Source organism: Heterocephalus glaber, unplaced genomic scaffold (genome assembly GCF_053883595.1).
Source record: "Heterocephalus glaber isolate CG9 unplaced genomic scaffold, H.glaber_assembly_v1.0 deba00000937, whole genome shotgun sequence".
Lineage (NCBI taxonomy): Eukaryota > Metazoa > Chordata > Mammalia > Rodentia > Bathyergidae > Heterocephalus > Heterocephalus glaber.
The window spans coordinates 1324320-1347871 of record NW_028258173.1 but is presented as its reverse complement, the minus strand read 5'-3'; the positions used below and the strand labels follow the sequence as shown (position 1 = coordinate 1347871).

The window sequence follows — 23552 nt, the reverse complement described above, 5'->3', positions numbered from 1 at the left end:
CCCTGGTACCAAAATTTTAAAAAGGGGTTTGGTTTTTTGATACCAGGGATCGAACTCGGGAACTTGCACTTGCACAGCAGGCACCAGAACCACTGGGCTACATCCCTGCCCTAGGGGTTCTTTTTTAGATGAGGGTCTTGCTTCAAACTCCTGGGCTCATGCAATCTCCTGCCTGACTCTCCCAAGTGGGTACAGGTGTGCACCACCATGCCAGGTTCAGAGGTTCACGTGCTTGCCCTTTATTCCCAGAGCTCACCGTTCCCCACTTTGTTTAGCTCCACAGTGATGCCAAGGTGGGCTGTGCTCAGCCAGCCCTTGCTCACGGTTCCTGTCCACGTGTCACTCGGACAAGGCCTGTGCACCAGGGGAGGACTGGGCAGCTCCAGGATGGACTCAGTGTTTCCCTGGGAACTGGCACACGGGGCTCCGAGCTTACTGCAGGCTGGAGAGCTTGGGGTTGTCCCTGTGCCTGTCCCCACACCTCTGCCAACACTTAGCACTATCCCTCTTGTGTCTGCCAATCTGACAGGCACACTGGTGTCTAACATGCGTTTTGGATGACTGGGACTAGCACCATCTTACACCGTTAGCCCTCAAGCCTTCCAGCTTCTGTGGGTGGCCAGTGAATATGGTTTTCTCATTGTTCTATGTAATTTCCTGACTTCCTGTGGTTTTCGAGTCCTTGTGAGTCGCGTCGTTCCCTTGTTTCACGGTTTGAACATACTGCATCCCACCCCGGGCTGCTAATCCTGTGGAGATCCACTCCTGTTAGGTCACAGGTGGAAACCAGCCACCTCTTGCTGGAGCTGTCACTTGCAGCTTTGATGGAGCCCTTCCCCTTCCTCACTGAGCTCACAGAGCCACAGGGGTGGCCTCTCCCCTGCAGCCTGGGGGGACTCCCTAGATCTTCAGGGGGTCCCGTGGGCAGGGTCACTACCACAGGTCTCCTACTTGGCCTCCCTTTGACTGGTGCAGTCCTCTTTGGTTGAGAATAAATGAGATGTAGCTGGCCAGGGCCTTGGGCCAGGTCCCATGTGGTGGTGCATGCCTGTGATCCGGGCACCTGGGAGGCTGAGGCAGGAGGATCCCAAGTTGAAGTCCAACCTGGGTAACAGTGAAACTGCCTCCCCACCCCCCAAAAATCTTTTCACATATTCTGCTCTATTATCCACCAGTGATTGGATTTGACATTACTGTCCCCAGAGCTCCACATACAAAAAAGGGCAGTTGTGCAACATTTTGCTTCCCCTATTCCCCGAGGGGAACAGGAGGCAGGAGGGGGCAGCAGTGCAGAGGGGAGAGGCTTTGCTCACTGGGCCCAGTGCCAGAAGAGGGACTGGGAAGCCCTGAGCCACCTCTCCTTGCTCCATGCCCCAGCAGCAGACTGCCCACCCCCAATCTACTTGGCGCTGGTATCAGCAGGTGTTGATGGCTGTGCACATGGGAGGCAACAGAAGCAGAGGTGGGGGGGCCCACTCATCCTAGGAACCCACCACCCCAACTCCTGACCCAACTGGCAGGCCTCCCTACTACCACAATCATGGGGGAACAGCCACACCTCAGGTGTAATCTGCTTCCAGAGAAATCTCTCACCTTACCTTTTCCCCTTTCCAAATCCTCCAATTTGCTCCAACCAGAGCTGAGCTCCACACCCAGGAGCAGACTCAAAATCGTAAACTGCAGAAGGCCCATCACCTTCCCCAACCCCCAGTCCTTGGGGCTCAAGGGCAGGCTGGCACCCAGGAGCCTCAGACCAGTTCTGGGGACCTCCCACCCGTCTTAGTACTGGAGGCCTGAGCCCAGCTGGGCACACCAAGCTCAGGATAAACCCCAACACCAACTGCCACCAGGCCCACCCCAGATCTTCCCCAAATCAAGACCAGCCTTTGGTGTACTGCAGCACTTTTTATTTTTCCTTACACAATGACGTGTTGCTGGGGCCTAACGTTCTCACAGTAGAAAATCAAAATTTTGCCATCTTTAAGAGGTGAGTACAAAAAACCTTACATAAATTAAAAGGATGAATAAATTTACAGGTGTAAATGCAAGCTGTTTCCAACTCAAGGCAAGTAAACCACCCACTGTGTTCAGGCGGGAAAACATCAATGATGATGGAAACAGGGTCCTAAGGCTTGGACTTTCCCACCCTGTTAGACCAGCAAGGGAACAGAAGCGACAACTGGTGCACCAACTCCTGCCAGCCCGAGAAAACCTGGAACAGGCAGCTCTGACTCAATACCCCGCACAGATGGCTGTGCTTCGGCCACCCGGGTCGCCGAGCTGAGGGTTTCTCCACAAGTGACCGAGCCACACGGACTAGGGGATGAATCAAAGATATGCACAGGGTATTAAACATAGACCAAAGTAACAGTTAACTTGAATACAAGGTCAAAATCAGCAACAAATTCTACAATCCAGTGCTGATATCAGATACAAGCTTCAAGGACAAATTTCTTTCAAAGGCTTATTCCAGTTTCGTGAGGCTAGCATGAGGTGTTGTACATTTGCCAGGGCAAATTATACTTCGGGAATCAGCTCATGCAGCAGGTGCCTGGCACCTGCTCAGTCCATCTAGAAGCATTTGCGGTGCACAATGGAGGGGCCTGACTCGTCGTACTCCTGCTTACTGATCCACATCTGCTGGAAGGTGGACAGTGAGGCCAGGATGGAGCCACCGATCCACACAGAATACTTTCGCTCAGGGGGGGCGATGATCTGCAGAGGGAAAGGGCGCACCATCGTGAGAAGCCCAGGTGCCAGACCCCCCCCCACTGTGGGTCCTAGCCCCATGGGACCAGGCCTGCTCATGGTGGCAGCCACTCACCTTGATCTTCATGGTGCTGGGCGCCAGGGCTGTGATCTCCTTCTGCATCCTGTCGGCAATGCCTGGGTACATGGTGGTACCACCGGACAGCACTGTGTTGGCATACAGGTCCTTGCGGATGTCCACATCACACTTCATGATGGAGTTGAAGGTGGTCTCGTGGATGCCACAGGATTCCATGCCTAGGGAACAAAGCTCTTTTAGCAGCCAGATTCTGAATGACTCGTTCCTGCTGAGGGGAAGGCCCGTCGGGACACCTACCAAGGAAAGAAGGCTGGAAGAGCGCCTCTGGACAACGGAAGCGCTCGTTGCCGATAGTGATCACCTGGCCATCGGGCAGCTCGTAGCTCTTCTCCAGAGAAGAGGAGGATGCGGCAGTGGCCATCTCCTGCTCGAAGTCCAGGGCGACGTAGCACAGCTTCTCCTTGATGTCACGAACAATCTCCCTCTCGGCTGTGGTGGTGAAGCTGTAACCCCGCTCTGTCAGGATCTTCATGAGGTAGTCTGTCAGGTCCCGGCCAGCCAGGTCCAGACGAAGGATGGCGTGGGGGAGGGCGTAGCCCTCATAGATGGGCACCGTGTGGGTGACCCCATCGCCAGAGTCCATGACAATGCCGGTGGTGCGCCCAGAGGCGTACAGGGACAGCACAGCCTGGATAGCCACGTACATGGCTGGGGTGTTGAAGGTCTCAAACATAATCTGGAGAACAACGAGGACTCAGTCAGTGGAAGGAACTCAGAGCCACCCATGCCCAACACGCTACATGCTGCATGCCACAAATGTGATGTGTGAAGAAAAGAACAGAACACAGGCAGAAACGCAAACTAGAAACCTGGAGGCTTCAGGGAGGAAATGCCAGAAGAGGAACAGAACCCTGAAAATATCAAAGAAACACTTGAATGTCAGAAAAGGGAGCGTAGCAAAAATGACCTGTAAAACAGGGAGGCCAGGCACACCCTACCTGAGTCATCTTCTCTCGGTTGGCCTTGGGGTTCAGGGGGGCCTCTGTCAGCAGCACTGGGTGCTCCTCGGGGGCCACACGCAACTCGTTGTAGAAGGTGTGGTGCCAGATCTTCTCCATGTCGTCCCAGTTGGTGACAATGCCATGCTCGATAGGGTACTTCAGGGTCAGGATGCCTCGCTTGCTCTGGGCTTCATCGCCCACGTAGGAGTCCTTCTGGCCCATACCCACCATCACGCCCTGCAAAAGCAAACCATCAAGTTCCTGGCCCGACGCTCGACTGGAGACCGGGCGGAAACGGGAGGACCTGGAGGCCCCGCCTCACCTGGTGCCGGGGGCGGCCGACGATGGAGGGGAACACAGCCCGAGGAGCGTCATCACCAGCAAAGCCAGCTTTGCACATGCCGGAACCATTGTCAATGACGAGCGCGGCGATTTCTTCTTCCATTGCGATCTGCTCGGAGATGCGACTCACTCAGGGGGGCCCTTGCCCACAAAACGGCGCCGCCCCACTGCCGAAACTCCTCTTCCTCGTGGGACCAGCTCCTCCTTTGAGTCCCAGGGCCGGCCACAAAAAACCGTCTGCAACCGGCAGCGGCCTCGTCCGAGCCGGGCCGTGGGGACCCCGCACTGCGCCGGCCCCGCCCTGCCCCCCCCCCCAGCCGCGGCGCAGATCTGGGGCCACTTTGTTCCCGGGGACCGCGCGGCCGGGTACCTGGGCGGGGAGCAGAACTGGCCAGGGAGAGAGCAGAGCAGGGCGCGGGGGACCGGGCGGCTCACCTGCGGCGGTCGAGGTGCGAAGAAGCAGGACTACGTACAGCGCAGGCCGGTGGCGGCGACTGAGACCGAGCGCGGCCTCCCCCGCCGCTATTTAAGCGAGAGCGGGTCGCGCGCGCGAACGGCGGCGCGCGCGGCCCCAGAACATGTCCATATATGGCGATCTTTCCGAAAGCCGGGCGCCCATTGGCCCGCCCGCCCGGGCCACGTGGGGGCCCAGCCCGGCCCGGCCCCCCGCCCGCGTCGCCGCAACCGCCTCGCCCGCGCCTCCCCCGCGTGCCCGAGACCTGTGCGGGCCCGACCCGGCCTCAGGGGTCCGGCCGGGGCCTAGCGCCTGCCGGCCTCACCCCGGGATTTCGCGCCGTGGGGAGGGCCAGCTGCACCCCGAAACTGCAGGGCCCGGGGTGTACCGCGCCCCAAGCTGTTGTGAGTCCCCGCGGCTGCCGTCCCGCTGGGGGCTTTGTACCGCGGCCCCTCCGCCAGCTCTTTCTCCGGCCCCGCGGAGACTGGGCAGTGGTTGGGGGGCGGGGGAGCGGGCCTGGGGCGGGGGATCATCTGGACCGGGGCTCTTGAGGGGCCGCCCATCCCCCGGCGCCCGGAAGGGGCGCGCAGATGCAGGCCCAGCTTCTCATCCGAGAGGCGCAGTGCTTAAGGCCTTTGTCTCATGCCGGTCATCTCCGCGCAACCCAGGGAAGCTGAGACAGGAAAGAAATCTTGACTTTCCGTTCGGAAAAGCCTTTGGCAGGGTCCCAGGCACCTGCTGCGCGGCCTGGGGACCCGGGCTCCGTGGGCTCCGCGCGGTTATCCGCACGCTGGAATTGCGCAGGAGGGGTGACGGGGCGAAGGACTCGGCCAAGGTCGCTGCGGGCCCGGCTCCCCGCCGCTCCGGACAATGCCAGCTCGTGTCCCCGGTCACCCGGACCCCTGGCCCAGTGGGTAGGGGGCCGGGTCCCTGAGTCCCCCCAGCTGCTTGTCAGGTGCGTGCCCCACCCACGGGGGACGGGCCGGGCTCCAGGAGGCCCACCTGCCTCGTCTCCGGGCGGAGCAAGTCTGCCCGGCCGCCCGGTGCAGGCGTGCTCGGGTGGGGGACACGATGTCTCACACACACACACACGAAGGACCCGGGGAAGGTGGCAGGAACCGTGAGGCTGCTTCACCCTGCGTCGCCCCGTGTCCGGCCGCCGGACCCCCGCCCCTCCTCGGACCCGGCTTCTCAGACGCCTTTGTCTGAGCAAGTGCGGGCAGGGGCGGCCTCGGGGCCTGGGCCTCTGCCCACCGGCCGGGCGCTGCGGGCCAGGTGTGCAGGCGGGGGGGGGGCGGGGGCGGCGCGCCGCGCGGCCATATTTGGCGATGTGGGCCCGCGCCCCGCCTGCTGCCGGAGGCCGCCCTGAGTCACGGGGGCGGACGTAACGGACGGGGCTCCCGGCAGCGCTCCTCGCCTTATTTAGTCAAGCAGGCCGCCCATTGGCCGGCGGGACAAAAGGGGTTGGGGGGAGCTCGGCCGGGCGGACGTCCCCGGCCCCGCGCGCGCGGGCCCGAGACCCTCAGCTGAGCGCGAGGCCCGCGGGACGCGGCCTGGGGGGCGGGGAGCGGGGTGGGGGCGCTGCCGGCAGCGCGAGGCCTCCGGTGCACAGTGCGAGGAGGGAGGCTCCGTGTGCGTCCTGAGAGTTCTGTGTTGCAACGGGGCAGTGTGGGGCCTCTCCCAAGGGCACCGTCGCCGTTCGGATTGTGCTCTGGTGGCGGGTGGAGCACGGCTGCCCCACCCCTCCTGGAGCTGCAGCCTGAGAACCCCTAGGGAGGGGAGCCAAGGATGTGGCAGCCCCTGGATCCGGTGAGCTGGGAGGCCCCGGGCAGCAATTGCACTCGTGCCAGAAGTGGGTGTGTCCTCCCATTGTCAGGAGAAAGCCGGGCTCCAAGAAATGGTGCGATGTGTTTTTCTAATTCAGTGCTGGCTTTGGTGGTTTTTTGTTGTGACCTTGCTGTGCCTCATTCCATATTTGACCCACTTCATGGATGAGAGCACAGCCGGGCGTGATGGGGAACGCCTGTCCTCTCAGCCCTCGGGAGCCTGAGGCAGGAGGAGCACCCTGAGTTGGGTCGAAAACAGAATAAACACAGACCAAAACAAACCCCAGAACCGAAACGAAAAAACACCAAAAATGGAGTGTGGAGGGCGTGCAGAGCTGAGACTTGACCCGGGGGGTGTCCCTCCGCACTCCTCCTTCCCCTGTCTGCCGGTGACCTGTCAGGCAGACCAAACAGGGGACTTGGCAAGGAATCCCCACCCCAGCCTTTGCCTTGCGTCCACCCTTCAGAAACCCCTTCCTTCTCCATCCCAGCCCAAGTTGGGATTGTGGAGCAGGAGGAGCACCGGAACCCAAGGAGAGCCTGGAGTTAACAGTAAGTATGAGATTGTCCTCTCAGCTGTGACAGTCACACTGTACGGGCCTGTGAGATGGCAACGTTAAAGGACGCTGGGAGCGGAGTATACGGGAACCACCCTACTGTTTTTTGGAACGTCCCTGTAAATCTAAAATCCCATAATAGATTTTTAGAACTGCGAGGAAACCAAAGTTCACTTCCTCTCAGCTCACTTTCCAGCTTTCCTAGGTCTTTGCAGGAAGATCAAATGCAAGGTCCTTTTTCCTACAGCCCTTTCTGGGTTCCAGGCCTGCTCCTGTGGGGGCCAGCACAGCCGCAGAGCGGGCTCCAACAGTGGTCCCAGGGCCTCCTGGGCGGGGAGGCCAGCCTTCTGCAGCTTGGCCTCCCTGTGTGACTCGGCTCAAAGCATGACCCCGGGGTGGGTCGCGCCTGACCCGTGTCTGGTTCCCCTGCCAGCACAGTATTGGAAGAAAAGAGAATCCAGGGTACGTCACACCCTTGGAGGGGCTGTGTGGGCTCCCTACACAACGTTTGGGGGAGTGGGTGTTGGCCAAGGCCCTCCCACTGCTCCAGGACTCAGGACAATCGGAGACCTGCCGGAGTTTGCCCAAGGGTTCCCAATTCCCCACTGTGATGCAGCAGGAGCTGGAAGGCCTGGGAGGAACATTGAGCTGGGAATCGGATACCTGGGCTCCGGGTGGGTTCAGCCCTCTGCCTGCTGCATGGCCTCTCTAGATCCCATTTTCTGTTTAAAGGGGGTGGGGGCCCTGTAGCTGTAGCTCTGCAGCTGTAGCTCACCTAGCACATACAAGGTCCTGGGTTCAATTCCCCATCAGTGCAAAAAAGGGACCGCCAGGCAATGTGTATACTTGTAATCCCAGCACTCTGGGAGGCTGAGACAGGAGGATCAAATGTGTGAGTCAGCCTAGTCAATTTAGTGACTTATCAAGACCCTTCTCAGCCAGGTGTGGTCACCCACACCTAGAATCTCAGCATTTGGGAGGCTGAGGCGGGAGAATTGCTGAGTTTGAGGCCTGCCTGGGCTACATGGTGAGTTCAAAGCCAGCCTGAAATATCCAGCCAGATCTTGTCTCAAAGGGGGGGTTAGTTCAGTGGCACCAATGCCTGCCTGGCAAGTGCAAGGTCCTGAGTTTGATACCCCCCCCACACACTTCTGGAAAAAAAAAAGACCCTATCTCTTTTTTGAGACAGTTTCAATACGTAGACCAGGCTGGCTTCCAACTCACAGCAGTCCTCCTCCCTCAGCTTCCCAAGGGCTGGGATTATAGGCCTGTGCCACCATGTCCAACTCAAGACCCTGTCTCAAAATTTTAAAAAATAAAACTCTGGAGATGTAGCTCAATGTGAAGGTTCTGGGCTCAATCCCCCTTACAGTGTTGGAAGAAAAGAGATCGGGGATGGGCCAGTAACAGGAGGGTGTGTGGTTCCCCAAGGCCCCCCTCCCCCAGGTCACTGGCCCTGATGTCCCCAGGCGTTCCTTTTTTGGTTTTGGTGGGGTTTTTTGGTACGGGGATCAAACTCGGGTCCTTGTGCTTGCGCAGCAGGCGGCAAAACCACTGAGCTAAATCCCAGTTCCTTTTTTGATGAGTAAGAAACGGTACCTCTGCCTCAGACCCAGTCTTCCCGGCACACCCAGGCCAGCTGTGACCCCAGAAACGATGGCGCTCCCGGCCTCATTCCCTGCTGCGGCAGAGTAGCTCAGAGGTCGTGACCCCATGAGGACCCCGTGCCCAGGCCCCCACCTCACCCTCTGGAAGCTGCGGTCGTCCCTGGGCGTGCTTTTTACTCTCAAGGCCCTGACAGCAACGGGAGGGAGCAGGACTCAGCGCCAGCGCCAGCCTCCACGCACTTCACCCCAGTTCGTCCCTGAAGCCAGAACTGGGGCCAACGCTTCTCTGTCCTGCCCGCGCCTGCTCCCAGTCACTGTCCCACCCAGCGGGCTGGGCCTGCACCGGCCTCCTGCTTTCCACTATCGATTCCTGTGTTGCAAGTCAGGTCCCCGCTGGTCCTGGCCACCCACTGCTTGGGACAGAACCTGGGGCTCCACCGGGCTCCCCTCCCCGCCCTCTGCCCCGCGTTCTTCCCGGGACCGGCCCCTCTGTGCAGTCCCCTGACCACCCCAGAGGCTCCGGTTCCATCCAGCGCAATTCCCAGTGCAGCCAGGTCTCTCGCCTCGCCAGCCGGCGGAGGACACCAGCAGGAAGCCCGGGGGAGAGGACGGGGCCCCAGCCCAGGACTGAGAGCAGCCGCCGGCCCCGCCCCGCCCTAAAGTCCACCCAGGGGACACGGTGGGGCCTAGAGACAGCCGGTCCAGGCTTACTTCCTGGGACCCTCTTCCTGCGCTCACGCGGGCTGGACGTCCTGCTCTCCCGCCCCGGGCAGGCCCGGCAGCAGCTGCTCCTCTCCCGACGGGGTGGGGCTGCAGGGCACAGGCTGGAGGCACGCAGGAGGAAGGTCCCGGCTAGCTCGCACCTCCCACTCTGGCCTGGACCGGGAACTCCCTGGGTCAGCGCCCGGCCGATAGGTGTGCCGCCCAGGGCCCAGCGCAGAGGACCGGGCAGCGGGGCGGGAGTGGCAGGGAGCTGCCGCTGTGGTCCTCGGGCGGTGACCCGGGCTGCCTCTGGTGTGCGGGAGTCCGGGGGGGTCAGGCTGGGATCCAGGCGGGGCTCCTAAGGGGCGCCCTGGCCGTGGGCGCGCCCGCCCTCCTCACACGGGCACCAGGAAGCGGCCTGGCCTGGGTCGGACCCACGGCTCGGCGTGGCCCGGGGACACGGAGCGGGACGTTGGTGCTCGACGGGGAGGGCCGGACTGGGAGACCGGAGTCCGGGAGGGTGTGCCGGCCGGGGCAGGCCCTCTGCGCCCCTCCGCGCACTTTGGCGCGTCTCGGGCGGGGCGCCGAGCACCTGCCTGGGCCTCACCTCCGCTCCCCGGCCCGGCACCTGGGCCCGGCCGGGCAGGTGGCGCAGGGCCCGCCCCTCGGCGCCTGCGGGGAGCGGGACACTCCGAACTTGGCGGCCAGGGGCCAGCAGGTGGCGCCCTAGCGCGGGCTCTTCGGGACCCGGCAGGGACCGCTGGTGCGGTTCCCAGGCGGGCCGCCAGGTAGGTCCCGCTGACCGCCCTGGCTGCGGGCGGGCTCTCTCGCGTCCCGGCCCGAAAGGGCCCCGCAGCCTCGCCTGGGCTCGGGCGCGGCCCAGAATCACCGGGGCTGAGCACCGCCGCCCGTCTGACGGACCGGCTTCCGGGGGAGGGCATCGGCGGTGACCTCAGCAGTGCTGACGCGCGGGAGGAGGGAGGAGGCCGGCCAGCCCACCGGGTCGCTGACGGTTCCTGACAGACAGCCAGCGTCCCCAGGGGAGAGGAGAGCTCAGGCAGCCCGAGGGTTCGAACTCAGCCGGAAAAGATGGCCGGGACTGGAGCGGTGGGACTCCGCCCACCACACTCCGGCCCTTCTGCTGCTGCTGTGGGAAGCTTTATTTTTCCTTCTGCCTCTTTGTCTTTTCTGAGGGGAGGCTATAGGGTATTTCTTTAACTTCCAGGCCTTTGGTGGAATATTTCACTTTTTTTGTTTGGGTTTTGTTGTCGTTTTGAGACAGGGTATGTCTCACTATGTAGTTCAGGCTGATCTTGAACTCACTCTGTAACCCAGGCTGGCCCCAAACTCCAGTGACCCTCTGCCTCAGCCTCCTGAATGCTGGGATTACAGGTGTGAGCTACTACACTGATAGGAATTTTTCACTTTATAAAAGTTGTACACCTTTCTGTTTTGAGGTAATTTCAAACTTGCCTAATATTAAACATTTTTCAACACTTGTATATCGTTCTTTCTCTGTATTTCTAAGCCATTTGGGAGTGTTTCAGGTATGATACCCCTAGCACTTCAGTGTATTTTTTCTAAAGGATGCTATTTACTTTATTTTATTTTATAATATATGCAGTCCCAGGGATTGATCCCAGGGGCTTTGCACTGAACTTCGTTCTCAACTCCTTTTATTATTTTTTATTTTGAGACAAGGTCTTGCTAAATTGCCAGGCTGGGCTCGAAGGGACTGTCCTTCACAACTCCTGTGAGTGATGCAGCACTGGCAGTGTGGAATCGACAGTCCACGCCAGGAGGACCCTTGCCATCAGTGTTCTCTGCGGCACTGTTTCCTGCTTGCTCAGGGAAGGTTTGTCACACTCTCTGGTCCTAGACCTCCGTGTTTTTAATTCCCAAAGCCTCTCCCTCCTGTGGTTTACAGCACTAACTGCAGTCAGTGCGGCTTCTTCTGAGAGCAGAGTAGTGCATCTGGACACAGTGGGAGGCACTTTCCCCTGGGGACTGTGTGACTCCCTGCAGGTAACCGGGCTCAGGGGCTCATCCCCTGTGGTGAACCCCTGTGTCTGGAGTCAGAGATCCAGTTCATTCCTTTCCCATCCTCCCCAGTCTCCGCATGCACACCGAGGTACTTCAGTGCTGGGAGGCTGGGTGTGGGGGGTCTCGCCTTGTCATGGCCAGGCCTCTGCCAACAGATGTGAGGCTGTGCCTGGCACGCACGCACACACCTCTGCGTGTGGAGGCATGAGGGTGCACGGGGAGGGGACTGGGTAGTGGGCTCACGGCTGTCCACGTGGTGCTGACATCCGTGGCTGTGCACCAGTGGGTGTATAACCCCAGGGCGCAGTGAGCAGCCACTGTCTTCTGGGAGGCAATCTGGTCCCGCTTTGAGGAGATATTCTGTTGAATGTTGTCTGGGCCCAGGAGTGTGGAGAGCTGCTCCTGTGGTCAGGGGGCCCCTGGGCTTGCTGGCTGCCCTCAGGCCTGTCCTTGTGTGCCCTTTGGACTTGTCCCCACTGGGGGCTGGGCTTTCAGAGGCCGCCAGTCTCTGCTCCTACCTCTGAGCCTCAGTAGGTGCTCTTGCCCACCCCACCACCTTAGGGATCTACAAGAGACAACAGCCAGGAGACTCGGCTTTTGCCTGAAGGGGTGGGACAATCGTGGCCGCAGGTAGTCCGAAGCTATTTTGCAGGTGTGTGATATGGAAGTGCCGTGCCACTGAGCTACACCTCCAGCAGGAGTGGGACAGGGCACCCTGGCAGGCTGAGCCTGGGAGCCCCTCTGTGTGCTCTCCTTGGAGCTGTCACCCTAAACCAGGCCTTCAGGCTTCAGTAAACTGACCCAGGCCAGAGTAAGAAAAGGGGCCCCTTCATGGCCAGCCATGTAAGTGGAACTGGAGGGAACGGAGAGCTCAGCCATGAAAAAATCATGAGGCCGCCAAGCGTAGCCGTGCTCGGGGATGGGGAGCTGCTGAGCGGGACCCCAGGGAGAGAGGAAATCAGGGCCCTGGGCTGTCCCCAGTGGTGCCCTGGCCAGCAGGTGGTCCTTCCTCACTGCAGGGCCAGGGAGGGGTCAGAGGACTAAAAGGGACACCAGAAGCTGAGCAGGGGCTGGTCCAGGGCGTGGTGGGGAGATGCCCTCTCAGCCATCAGGGCCTGGGGGTGAGGCTCTGGGAAGTGGGTGAGACTCAGGGCTTCCTCCTCACCCCCTGCAGTGAGGGTATGAACTGTGACAAGCAGGTCACAGTGCTGGGGCTGCCCCGGCTCCACTTTCCTGTTTCCAGGGCTCCAGGCCAGTGGAGGAGGGAGCACTTCCCTCCCCACACACACCCACAAGCAGGCCAGCGCACACCACCACCATTGCCTTCCCCAGGCACCTAGCCTAGTGTGTGTGTTGGTTGCCATGGTAACGGGCAGCATGCCTACAAGCACCCAACCTGGGCTCTTTCGTCCTCGGCTTGCCTTCTAGACAAGGGGACCTGGCCCCTCCCCTGTGAGCCCCAGGAAGGCTGGCTGGGCCAGGAAAGTCGGGAGTGGCAGGACCAGCAGGGTCCAGGGCGGCCACTCCCCCAGCACCTGGAGAAAGGAGCCCTCCTGACAATTCCAGGGTGGCCCCAAGGCTCGCTCTGGCCCTGGGCCCCACTCGGGGCGGGGCACTGACAGCTGAGGCTGTCTGTGCTCCTGGACCCAGCTGTGCTCAGCAGGGCCCACCTACCATGCCCACCGAGCCCAGCTCCCCTCGACACAGATGCTGGGGGCACTGCCCACCCAAGTGGCCGGCCTTGCTGCCTATCCCAAAAACGTGCCCCTCCCACGAGACAAACATAGTCGAACTGGAGTCTCCGGCAGCCTTACCCATGCCCAGGCCTGGTACCGTTGCCGCAGATGGCCACGCACAGGACACACTGCCTCCTCCACCATGGGCTCCAAGGTTGGGGCAGGCCAGGGGAGCTCCCAGGGCAGCAGCGACTCTGATCAGTCCCACACAGCAGACACATTTGGCTACCACACATGGGAGAACACTCTGGGGAGGGGCTGGAGGACTCGGGCTGGCTGGAGGTTCTGGTGTGGAGTGGACATCTCGTGTGTGACCACTGCCCTTGAAAGAGGCTCTGTTGAGCAGTGCACAACCTGATGAACCTGCCGAGCAGACATGAGTGGACTCTGAGGCTATGGTAAGGTCAGCACCTCCATGGGCCAGGCTGACTTAGCAGGTGAACATGGCAGCTCAGCCTGGCCCGTCCATGTGCACCCTTGCTCCATCTCTCTGCAGAGGCTCAGCCCGTCACAAGAACCAGCGCTGGCCCGCCCTGGTGCCAAACTAGGCAGGGTGGCGCACACCTGTAATTCCAGCACTCTGGAAAGCTGAGGGCAAGTTCCACATCAACCTGGACATCTAGTCACTTAGTGAGAGCCTGTCTCAAAAATATAAATAAATAAATAAATAGAACCAGACCCCCCCACCAGTGATGGGCACTTCATAAATAACTGCTGTGCACTAGAAACCCTGCTGGGACCCAAGAGAAGGTGGTTCCCCAAAAGCAGCTGCACCAGGGCCCCAGGGGCTATGTGGAGCCCACAGTGGAGACCCAGGCAGCTTCAGGGCCCAGAACTGAGTGGCTGCTGCCACTCCTGGCTCTCTCACCAAGAAGCTGTGCAGAGCCAGGCCACTTAGTGCTTGGTGGCCAGGGTTCCTCCCGCTGGCACCTGATGCCCATGAGCGCCCTGCCAGTGCCACCAGACTAATGAGGCCTACACGCCAATCAAGGGACAGCACATCCTGGGTTCCTCTGCAGCCCAGCCGGGGGTCAAGACTGGAGAGGGGCAGCCGGTGTCCACACCACACACAGACACGCCTGTAGGACCTGATGGGGGACCTGTGCGTGGGCAGCATCGTCAGCTTGTGCCCCAAATCAGTGACACTTTCCAGCCTGCAAATTAGGTGTGGACATCACAGGGGCACTGTGCCAGGCACTCAGCCCTGACTCTGGGTAGGAGGTGCCACCCAGACTGCGTCACCCCAGGCAGCTCCTGGCTGTGGACAGTCGGTGCCTCTTAGATGTGTGTGGTCCACAGGGAGGGCCGAGGTCAGCAGGGACTGGCCCGAAGCTCTCTCCCGAGCCCCAGGCGCCCACTCCTTGCTATCTTCAGGGACCTGGCCATACAGGAAGGAGTCCGGCTCCTACACACGCATGTTCTTAGTGGTGCCCAACCCAGGGGTGTCGTCTCCTTGGCCACTCAAGGGAAGGAGGCCCCAGGAGGACGGGAGAGCACCTGGAGGCTGTGGCTGGCAGTGCCCCGTAGCCTGCTCCTGGTCCCAGGAAAGACTGAGGGTCACACACTGGGATGAGGGAGAGGACACCAAGGCTGGCCCTGGCCCAGGATGGGTGGCTGGGGTTTCCTTCCTTGGCTCCCAGCCCCCGAGGCCAGTGCTCATGACAGGCAGGCAGGGTGCGGCTGAGCAATCCCCTGTACCCCCTTCCAGGATGACCCTCAGGCCAAGGGCGGAGGGGGACAGCTGGCCAGCCCCAGGCTGAAAGTGAAACGGTCAGGTGCAGCCAGCTTCCGGTCTCCTGCCCCGGTCAGATTCCAAAGAGCACTTCCGGCAGTGTGGGTCAGACTTGACCCACATGGGCCCCTGGACCTGAGTCTGTAAAGACCCTAACGTCAGGCCAGTTGCCCGGGCAATTTTTATTTTTATTTTTTAGCAGTTGTGGGAATTGAACTCAGGGCCTCAGGCATGCTAGGGAAATGCTCTGCCACTGGACTACAACCTCAGGCTTTTTTAAATTTTTAATTTTTGGTACCAGGGATCGAACTTGGGACCTTGCACTTGGGAGGTAGGCAGCAGCATTCTCAGGCCCACCCCCCCTTTTTTTGGTTTTTTTGAGGTAGGGTCTCCCTTTGTAGTTTAGGCTGGCCCTGAACTCACTATGTAGTTCAGGCTGGCCTCAGAGTAGCAGTGATCCTCCTGCCTCAGCCTCCCAAGTGCTAGGATTACAGGTGTGTGCCACCACGCCCAGCTCTCTCCTTGGTTTTTCAATCTTATCTATGTATTTATTTTTTGGTACTGGGGATGGAACTCAGGTCCTTGCGCTTTCGAGCCAGGCGGTGGAAACACTGAGCTAAATCCCTGGCCCTCTCTGCCCTTTTTTAAAAGGCGAGGTCTTGCTAAACTGCCTAGATTGGCCTAGACTTTCACTCTTCCCACCTCGGCCTCCTGAATAGCTGGGGCCACAGGAGGGCCTGGCTTGCCCTGGTGGTCTGACAGGCCATTACGGGTTCCCCAGGGCCGCCTTTCGAGTCGCTGAAGGCCTCCTGAGTCTGGCATCACCCTGAGCTCACTCAGAGGAAGGAGCAGCCTCCTAGCCCACCCTATTTGCAGCGTGCAGGAGCTGGCCAGACCCTGGCCCTCTGGCCCAACAGCAGAACTTCTGCACGACAGCCCTCGAGGTGCCATTAGTCTCCCTTGCACACAAGACCACTGTTCCCAAACTGGGCTGTCCACAGAAGACCAGCGCAGCCAGCACTGGAGTCTCCACAGGCCATGCCTGCCCTGGTCAGGGCTCCGAGGTCCCCCATCCTGGCACCGTCACTGTACACATCCTGCACCTTCCCAGCCCATGGCTCAGGGCCACACCAGAGCAGGGCCGGGCCAGGGCTGCAGGGGTGGTGTGGCTAGAGGAGCAGCCCCAGGCTGCCAGGTGGGGGCCTCGCATGCTGCCCGCAGCGGGAATCAGAGAAGCAGTAACTGGATCCTGCAGAGGATCTGGCAGTGCTGAGGGTGGAGGGCTGTGATCAGGTTGCAGCCAGCCGTGCTGTGAGTTTTCCACTGGGTGGCTTTTTCTACCTTGGGGAAGAGCGGGGCCGGGCTGGGAGTCTGAACCGTGGGGCTGGGGGTGCCCAAGGTGAGGACTAAGGACCAAGTGCTGGGCCCGCGCAGCCACGCCGGGAGCGAGGTGATCAGCACTGCTCTCCAGTCCACAGGGCATCAGGCATGGCCGGTGCCTTCCAGGAGCAGCTGAAATCCAAGCTGGGGTTAATGAAAGGCAGCTGCAGCTCCTAAGCTGCACACCCCTGATCCGCCCTCCCACCCGCCCTCCGCTGCCCACTGGCCATGTAAGAGCTGCCTGGGTGGTGGAGGCCACTGGTCAGAGGGGGCAGAGAAGGCAGGAGGTCCATGACGCTGGTTGGCCCCAGGGCCCGTGGGGACCGTGATCACTGGATTGAGCTTTCCAGGCTCCTGAGGGTCCTAGCCAGCTCTGAAGATGCCGACCAACGGCCTGCACCAGGTGCTGAAGATTCAGTTTGGACTTGTTAATGACACTGACCGATACCTAACAGCTGAGAGCTTTGGCTTCCAGGTCAATGCCTCAGCTCCCAGCCTCAAGAGGAAGCAGATGTGGGTGCTGGAGCCCGACCCTGGGCAGGGCACAGCAGTGCTGTTCCGCAGCAGCCACCTGGGCCGCTACCTGTCGGCGGAGGAAGATGGGCGTGTGGCCTGTGAGGCAGAGCGGCCCAGCCGCGACTGCCGCTTCTTGGTCCTGCCACAACCAGACGGGCGCTGGGTGCTGCAATCAGAGCCGCACGGCCGCTTCTTCGGGGGCACCGAGGACCAGCTATCCTGCTTCGCCACGGCCATCTCCCCGGAGGAGCTGTGGACAGTGCACCTGGCCATCCACCCACAGGCGCACCTGCTGAGTGTCAGCCGGCGGCGCTACGTGCACCTGTGCCCACAGGAGGACGAGATGGCGGCAGATGGGGACATGCCATGGGGTGTGGACGCTCTGCTCACTCTCATCTTCCAGAGCCGGCAGTACTGCCTCAGGTCCTGTGACAGCCGCTACCTGCGCAGCGATGGCCGCCTGGTCCGGGAACCTGAGGCCCACGCGTGCTACACACTGGAGCTCAAGGCGGGCAAGCTCGCCTTCAAGGACTGTGATGGCCGATACCTGGCGCCCACGGGGCCTGCGGGCACACTCAAGGCCGGCCGCAACACACGGCCTGGCAAGGATGAGCTCTTCGATCTGGAGGAGAGTCACCCGCAGGTGGTGCTGGTGGCTGCCAACCACCGCTACGTTTCCGTGAGGCAAGGTAGGAGGTGCAGCAGGCCCAGGGCTGTGTGGGCCTGTGTCCACACGGGACCTGTGCGTGCACACACGGCAAGGCAGGGGCTGGGCTCGGGTCAGAGCAGGGGTCCTGGCCTCTCAGGACAGCTGGGAATCTCTCTGCCTGGGAGGTGGGACAGGTGAGAGCTGTGGCTGGCAGTGCCATACCCAGTGGGCAAGGCTCAGATCCACCCAGGTACTGGTTGGGGCAGGAGGCTGGCGAAGCTCCACCCCTTCTCTTTCACCACCACTCTCTGGATTTTGACGGACACCAGGGAGGGGCCAGACCAGAGCAGGGCAAAAAGATGGCGCCTCCATGTGTCCCACGGTGGGAGCCTCATGTGGACATGGGGGCAGGCAGCCTGGTCCAGGCCCTGGGCCCTTCAAGGGGAGGTGCCACCTCTGTCCCTGTGGTACACCCTGGATCTCCCCATTGCCCGGTTCTGATCACCTACAGGACAAACTCTGCAGTTTCCACTTCGCAATGAGGCAGCGAGGGTCTTCCCCTATGCTGCTGGGGATCAGGACAGCTGTCACAGGCATCGCCCACTGAGGCTCCCAGAATGGCCAGGCACCCCCCACTCAGGCCAGCACCCACCAGGCAAAGGGCAGCTCCCATGTGCTCACCACGCCCTGCCCGACCTGTGGGATGCCAAGCTGTCTTAGGATCTGGGCACCCACTTCCTGCTTCAGAGGGTGAAGGCCAGGCAGGAGCCCCCAGAGGGAGCCCAGTCATGCCCTGCGGCCTGCACCTTCAGGTGGGCGTCCTCAGGCCAGGGCAGCTCGGCCGCAGACATTAGTCACCATGAGCACATGTCCCAGGGCAGGCCAGGCACTGGGTTGATGGAGGACACAGGGACGTCCCTCCTTCCCATCATCCCCTGCGGTGCAGCCCACCACTTTCTGGCCTGGATGGAGGTTTCCATGCTTTCTGAGTTAAGTGGGGTGGGAGTGGCAGGGGAGCTTCCCGTGGGAGTCAGAGGAGCTGTTGGCCACCAAAGTGCTTGTAAACAATAGCCATGAGCTCCCGTGGGGCAGTGGTCCCGGTACGGTAAGGGTGTGGATGATCATGACGGGGGTGGTCGGCCGAGTGGGGGCGAGGGAAGCGGTGGCGGAGATGACCAGATGGTGTGGGGATGGCGGATGCGGCCGACGGAGGTGATGGTTGAGGGACGGGGTGGTAGTTGTGGTGCTGCTGCTGCCCCAGAGGCAGTGATGGGGACAGGACGACGGCTCTATGGACCACTGCCCTCTCCTGGTCACCTCGCGTCTGATGCGCCCCTGGATGGGAGAAGCCCCTGCTGAGGACAGAGGCCACCTCCTGCTTGGGAGTGGACAGAACCAGGCACTCACCTTCCTCAGCCCAAGGCTGAGGGTGCCTGGCCCGCCCCCAGACGGCCCGACTGGGGCAGAGTGAAGAAGCCAGCTGCGGCATCTGTCCTGGGGAGACCGACAGGGCGAGGGAGGTGCTGGGCCGGCCTAGACTCAAGAAGCCGAGCTGGGTTCTGTGGTGTCTTCTCCCAAATGTGTCCTGGAGTGGCAGCGCAGCAGTGCTTTGGTGTCACCCTTGGCCAGCACCCCTTAGACCTGGCTCCCTGCCCTGTGGGGGTTTGTGTCTGGATTTAGGTTAGCAGTTTTATTTTCTTTTGTTTTTTTTGGTACTGGGGATCAAACTTGGGTCCTTCTGCTTGCGAGGCAGGCGCTGGAACCACCCAGCTAAATCCCCGGGCCTTTCTTTTGGTTTTTTGAAACACAGACTCGCTATGTAGTTCAGGCTGGCATCCAACCTGCAGCGATCCTCCTGCCTCAGCCTCCTGAGTTCTGGGATTACAGATGTGCACCACTGTGGCTATTAACTTACTTTTGGCTCTGTCAGCCTCTGTCTGCCTGTTCCTACCCTTACTGCTATGGTAGTGAGAGCTGACAGGTGGGTAGCACAGTGGGCAGTGTTTGTGGCTGCCAGTAAGAGAAGACTGCCACAAACGGATTCAAACAATAAGGACATTAAAGAGTCGTGGTGGAACAGTCCTGTAATTCCAGCACCAGGGAGGATGAGGCAGGAGGATCACCTCCAGTTTGAAGCCAGCCTAGTGAGTTTAAGGGCAGCCTGAACTGCATACAAAGAACCTGTCTCAAAAAACAAAGTAAAACAACATGAGTTATCTCATGTAAATGGGAATCCAGCACCACTGCTTGCGCTGTGTGATCATCAGGGGTCTCCGTTCTCACTTCCTTGCTGAGCCACCGTCATGGGTCAGCTCTGACCTCAGGCTGACATTCTCACCCGGACAGGTCAGAATCCAGAGGAAAAAGGGTCGCTTTTTATGTCTACTTAGGAGTAAGAAAATATCTCCCTGGAACCCTAGCAGACACCCCTTGGCATTCTGTCCGGAATGAGCATCCTTTCTCCCTGGTCAGCCATCCCCGCTGGTGGGATGCAGTCCGCACTACCCAGGCCAGTCTGGACCCCATGCTCCTCCACTGCGAGGGCAGCTCCCTGGGCGCAGCTGGGCCCGGGAAGAGGAAGCCACTGACAGCATCCTGCCTGTCGGAGGTGTGGGTGACTGGAGGCAGAGCACTCGAGGCCTGGGAGCTGCAGCGGTGGCTGCAGGGCCATGTGACAGTGACAGCGGGCACAGCCAGCCACGGACCTCCACGGGCTCCCTGCAGGGAGGCTCTTGGTTTAAGAGTCACTGGCCCCATCTCCAAGTGATGGCTCCACCACAGGGTCGAAGCCTGCACCTTCGGTCTCTGCTCACCACGAGCTCTCGGGCAGGCGAAGGCAATGGGCTGGGGTCTGTTGGCTCAGACTGGAAGCTGCTCACCCGGTTCAGTATTTGCAGCACGGATGATGGGGCTGGGGACGGTAGTGAAGACCGGAGCTCCTACCACAGCACAAGCCAGCAGCTTCTCTGAGCTGGGGCGGGAGGCCAGGCCTCTGGGTGCTGGTGAAGGCAGCAGATCTCAGCCTCTTCTCTAGGCCGGGGCCCTCCTTAGGGGCACCACGGATTAGGACACAGGCCCCCCTCAGGCTATTTTGGGGCTCTGCTTCCTCCAGCCAGGGACCCCTGGACCCTGGACTCTGGACCCCAAGGGGCTCTGGAACTTGTCACACCACTCAGATGGCCAGTTGCCAGGGAAACAGGAATGTCCGTGGAGGGAAGATCCTGCGGAGCCAGTGGCTGCCTACCGCTCCCAGCCCTGGGGACCTGGGGCAGAGCCAGGTCCTCCCCTCAGTCTCCCCTAAAGACCACGCGGTGTGTGGGTGTGGGTGCCTGTCCCCAGGCTATCTTCCAAAAGGGAGGTCCACTGTGCCCACAGGAGCTTGGGTGGGAGTTATAATTAGAGGGTGGGTAATTCCAGGTCAGGAGAACAGAAGCAAGCAGATTACCCCAGATTAGCAGAGCGAGGATTTGCTGGCACGGAACCTCTGGCTCCAGCTGTGGGAAGAGCCAGACCAAGGGCCCCTCAGGCACCATGTGTGGGCTCGGCTGGGGCCCCCGGTCCTGATGCAGGTCCAAGACCCTCTGGGGAATGCCTTCCAAATCAAACCCAGATGGTTGAGATGAGACTCCCTCTGGCTTCAGGGGTCCCCGAAAGCATGTCTCCCCTCTCTGGAGAGGCGCGAAGGGCTTCCCCACGTCCTCCCTCCAGGCATCAATGTCTCAGCCAATCAGGATGAGGAGCTGGACCACGAGACCTTCCTGATGCAAATTGACCAGGAGACAAAGAAGTGCACTTTCTACTCCAGCACCGGGGGCTACTGGACCCTGGTCACCCACGGGGGGATTCAGGCCACAGCCACGCAAGTGTGAGTGTGCCTGCCCCTATGTCCACCAGCCCCAGCAGCACAGTCATCTCCGTCTCCACCATCCCCACCTCCACTCTCCGCTCCACCCCTGCCTCATACGCCATCGTTCAGCCATTACCATGGCCACTATCCTCAGCACCTCAGCTGCGAGGGCCACCAGTGCAGCTCAGCCGGGAGAACCATCACGGGCAGGGCAGCTCCTAACGGTGGTGGGTGTCGGTGGAGGGCAGGCTCCCGTCCCGGCTGCTGGAACTGAGGGGAGGGAGGCCAGACCCCACACCCCATCTCCTGCTGCTGAGGGGACCCTGCCCGTTCCCCTCAGCTCTGCCAACACCATGTTCGAGGTGGAATGGCGCGGGCGGCGGGTGGCACTCAAAGCCAGCAATGGGCGCTATGTGTGCATGAAGAAGAACGGGCAGCTGGCGGCCACCAGTGATTTCGTGGGTGAGCACTCTGCCTCCTAGAGGCTGGGGCGGGCTCTCCCCCAGGCAGGGCCTGCACAGGCCCCCTCTCTTCCCACTCCCAGAACTGCTGCTACTGTGACAGATCACACTTGCCAGGCTGGCCTGACAGTCTGCTGGGGGGCACGTCGGTCCCAGGGCGCCTGTCCTTCCCTCCACTGTAGCTCTGGGAACCATGGGGCCTGCTTACCTCCTCGCAGGCTTGGAGACCCCCAGGTTCACGGTGCCAGGCTCCTCAACAGGTCACACAGTGGACAAGGGCAGATCTGGGCCTGCACGCCCAAGGCCAGGCTTGCCCCATGGGCCACCTGCGCTGGGGAGTGGCAGCCGGGGTGCCCTCTATACCCACAGTGCCCTCCCGTACAGGCGAGGATGAGGAGTTCGTCCTCAAGCTCATCAACAGGCCCATCCTGGTGCTGCGGGGCCTGGACGGCTTCGTCTGCCACCGGCGCGGCTCCAACCAGCTGGACACCAACCGCTCAGTATACGACGTCTTCCACCTGAGCTTCAGCGACGGTGCCTATCAGATTCGAGGTGCGCGGGAAGGGAGCGTGGGCGGTGAGCCTGCGCACGGGAACTGGGCGCGTGGTGGCCCCCGCCGACCCCCGGCTCCCCCCAGGCCGCGGCGGCGGGTTCTGGTACACGGGTAGCCACGGAAGCGTGTCCAGCGACGGCGAGCGCGCCGAGGACTTCCTCTTTGAGTTTCGCGAACGTGGCCGCCTGGCCATCCGAGCCCGAAGCGGAAAGTATCTGCGTGGCGGGGCCTCGGGGCTGCTACGCGCCGACGCGGATGCGCCCGCCGGGGTGGCGCTCTGGGAGTACTGAGAGCAGCGGGGCGAGTACAGGACAATCGCGGGGTCCAGGGCCCATCAGCCCCGCATTAAACTAACTGTCGGCGCAGCTCTGCTCTTGGCACTGCTTGGGGTGCTGGGACCCCTCCCCACCCGGCCCCACAGGCTGCCTGGCCTAGGCACACAGCTCCTCCCGGAAATGGTGAAACCGCAGCTCCCTGCTCCGGCTGACCTGGGAAGCCCCTTACAAGCTTGAGTGTTGTCCCCTCCTGTAAGTCCCGCTGCCCAGGACAGGCAGCGCCCAGGGAAGGGCAGGAGTCCGGGGCTAGGATGGGGCCAGCCAAGCAAGCAAGAGGGGCTACAGAACCTGGAGCCGGGGTGGGGAAGAGGTACTTTCACCCTCATGAGGAAGGACCAGCCCTTCGCTTCTCCAGAGAGGCCAGTGACCCCAAGGGCCAAGTATCCAACAGGGCCCAGTTAACCTTGAAGGCTCGGAAACTAGGCTGTCCCAGGGCTCACAGCACCCCCTAGTGTTAGCGAAGTGCGGTGCAGGAAAGGGCTGGGGAGGTGTCTGGCCAGGAGGTGGGGCCAGGCCGGAACCACGTGACCCCTCCACTCCCGCTCTTAAGAGGAGGTGCCCTGGTGTATACCTAACCGGGCATCTACAGCCAGGCTGATGACTCGGCTCAGTCATCACTGCCAGCACTGGGGTGGGGTGGGGGATCTTGTTCCTGGAGAAGCTGGTGGGCACGGTGGACCCTTCGGACGTCTACTCTGCTCAGACCAGCTGGCACCTGCAGGGTCTGGGCATCGAGCCCTGCAGGGAGCCCATGTCTCTCAGCTCTGGGATCCTCACAGTCTGCAGTGGCCAGTGGGGGCACCAGGAGGTGCAGCAGCTAGCACAGGGCACCTTCTCCAAGGTAGGTGGATGCAGGCTCTGCCCGTCCTGTGTGCTGTCCTAGCTCCTACACCCTGCTTGGAGGTGCTTAGAGCCAGATGTGGGCAGGAGCACTAGGCAGTGGCTGGAGCCAGAGGCTCCCACTTGGGAGGTGACAGGAGAGTGGGCCTCAGGTGTGGACAGCGCCCTTAGGGAGAGCCTGTG

At 61.2% G+C, this 23552-nt stretch overlaps 2 protein-coding genes across 4 annotated transcripts; one reads left to right on the top strand and one right to left on the bottom strand.

Moving 5' to 3' along the window:
• Nucleotides 1-1885: 1885 nt before the first annotated feature.
• On the bottom strand, nucleotides 1886-4633 carry Actg1 (actin gamma 1). Of its 3 annotated transcripts, none has more exons than XM_021241118.2 (6): nucleotides 4502-4633; nucleotides 4112-4240; nucleotides 3787-4026; nucleotides 3086-3524; nucleotides 2825-3006; nucleotides 1886-2715 (listed from the first exon to the last, which is right to left on the bottom strand). In XM_021241118.2, the coding sequence occupies exons 2-6, from the start codon at nucleotides 4232-4234 to the stop codon at nucleotides 2572-2574; spliced, it is 1128 nt and encodes a 375-aa protein (XP_021096777.1). In that variant the 5' UTR covers nucleotides 4235-4240; nucleotides 4502-4633; the 3' UTR covers nucleotides 1886-2571. The 3 variants fall into 3 exon arrangements, with proteins under 3 accessions (XP_021096777.1, XP_087064433.1, XP_012933617.1); XM_087208307.1 differs by having other exon boundaries at nucleotides 4112-4335; nucleotides 4567-4633; XM_013078163.3 differs by having other exon boundaries at nucleotides 4567-4633.
• Nucleotides 4634-4751: 118 nt separating this feature from the next.
• On the top strand, nucleotides 4752-22549 carry Fscn2 (fascin actin-bundling protein 2, retinal). The gene is made up of 5 exons (XM_004860928.3): nucleotides 4752-17373; nucleotides 21042-21198; nucleotides 21521-21642; nucleotides 22026-22193; nucleotides 22279-22549. The coding sequence occupies exons 1-5, from the start codon at nucleotides 16548-16550 to the stop codon at nucleotides 22482-22484; spliced, it is 1479 nt and encodes a 492-aa protein (XP_004860985.1). The 5' UTR covers nucleotides 4752-16547; the 3' UTR covers nucleotides 22485-22549.
• The last annotated feature ends 1003 nt before the right edge of the window (nucleotides 22550-23552 follow it).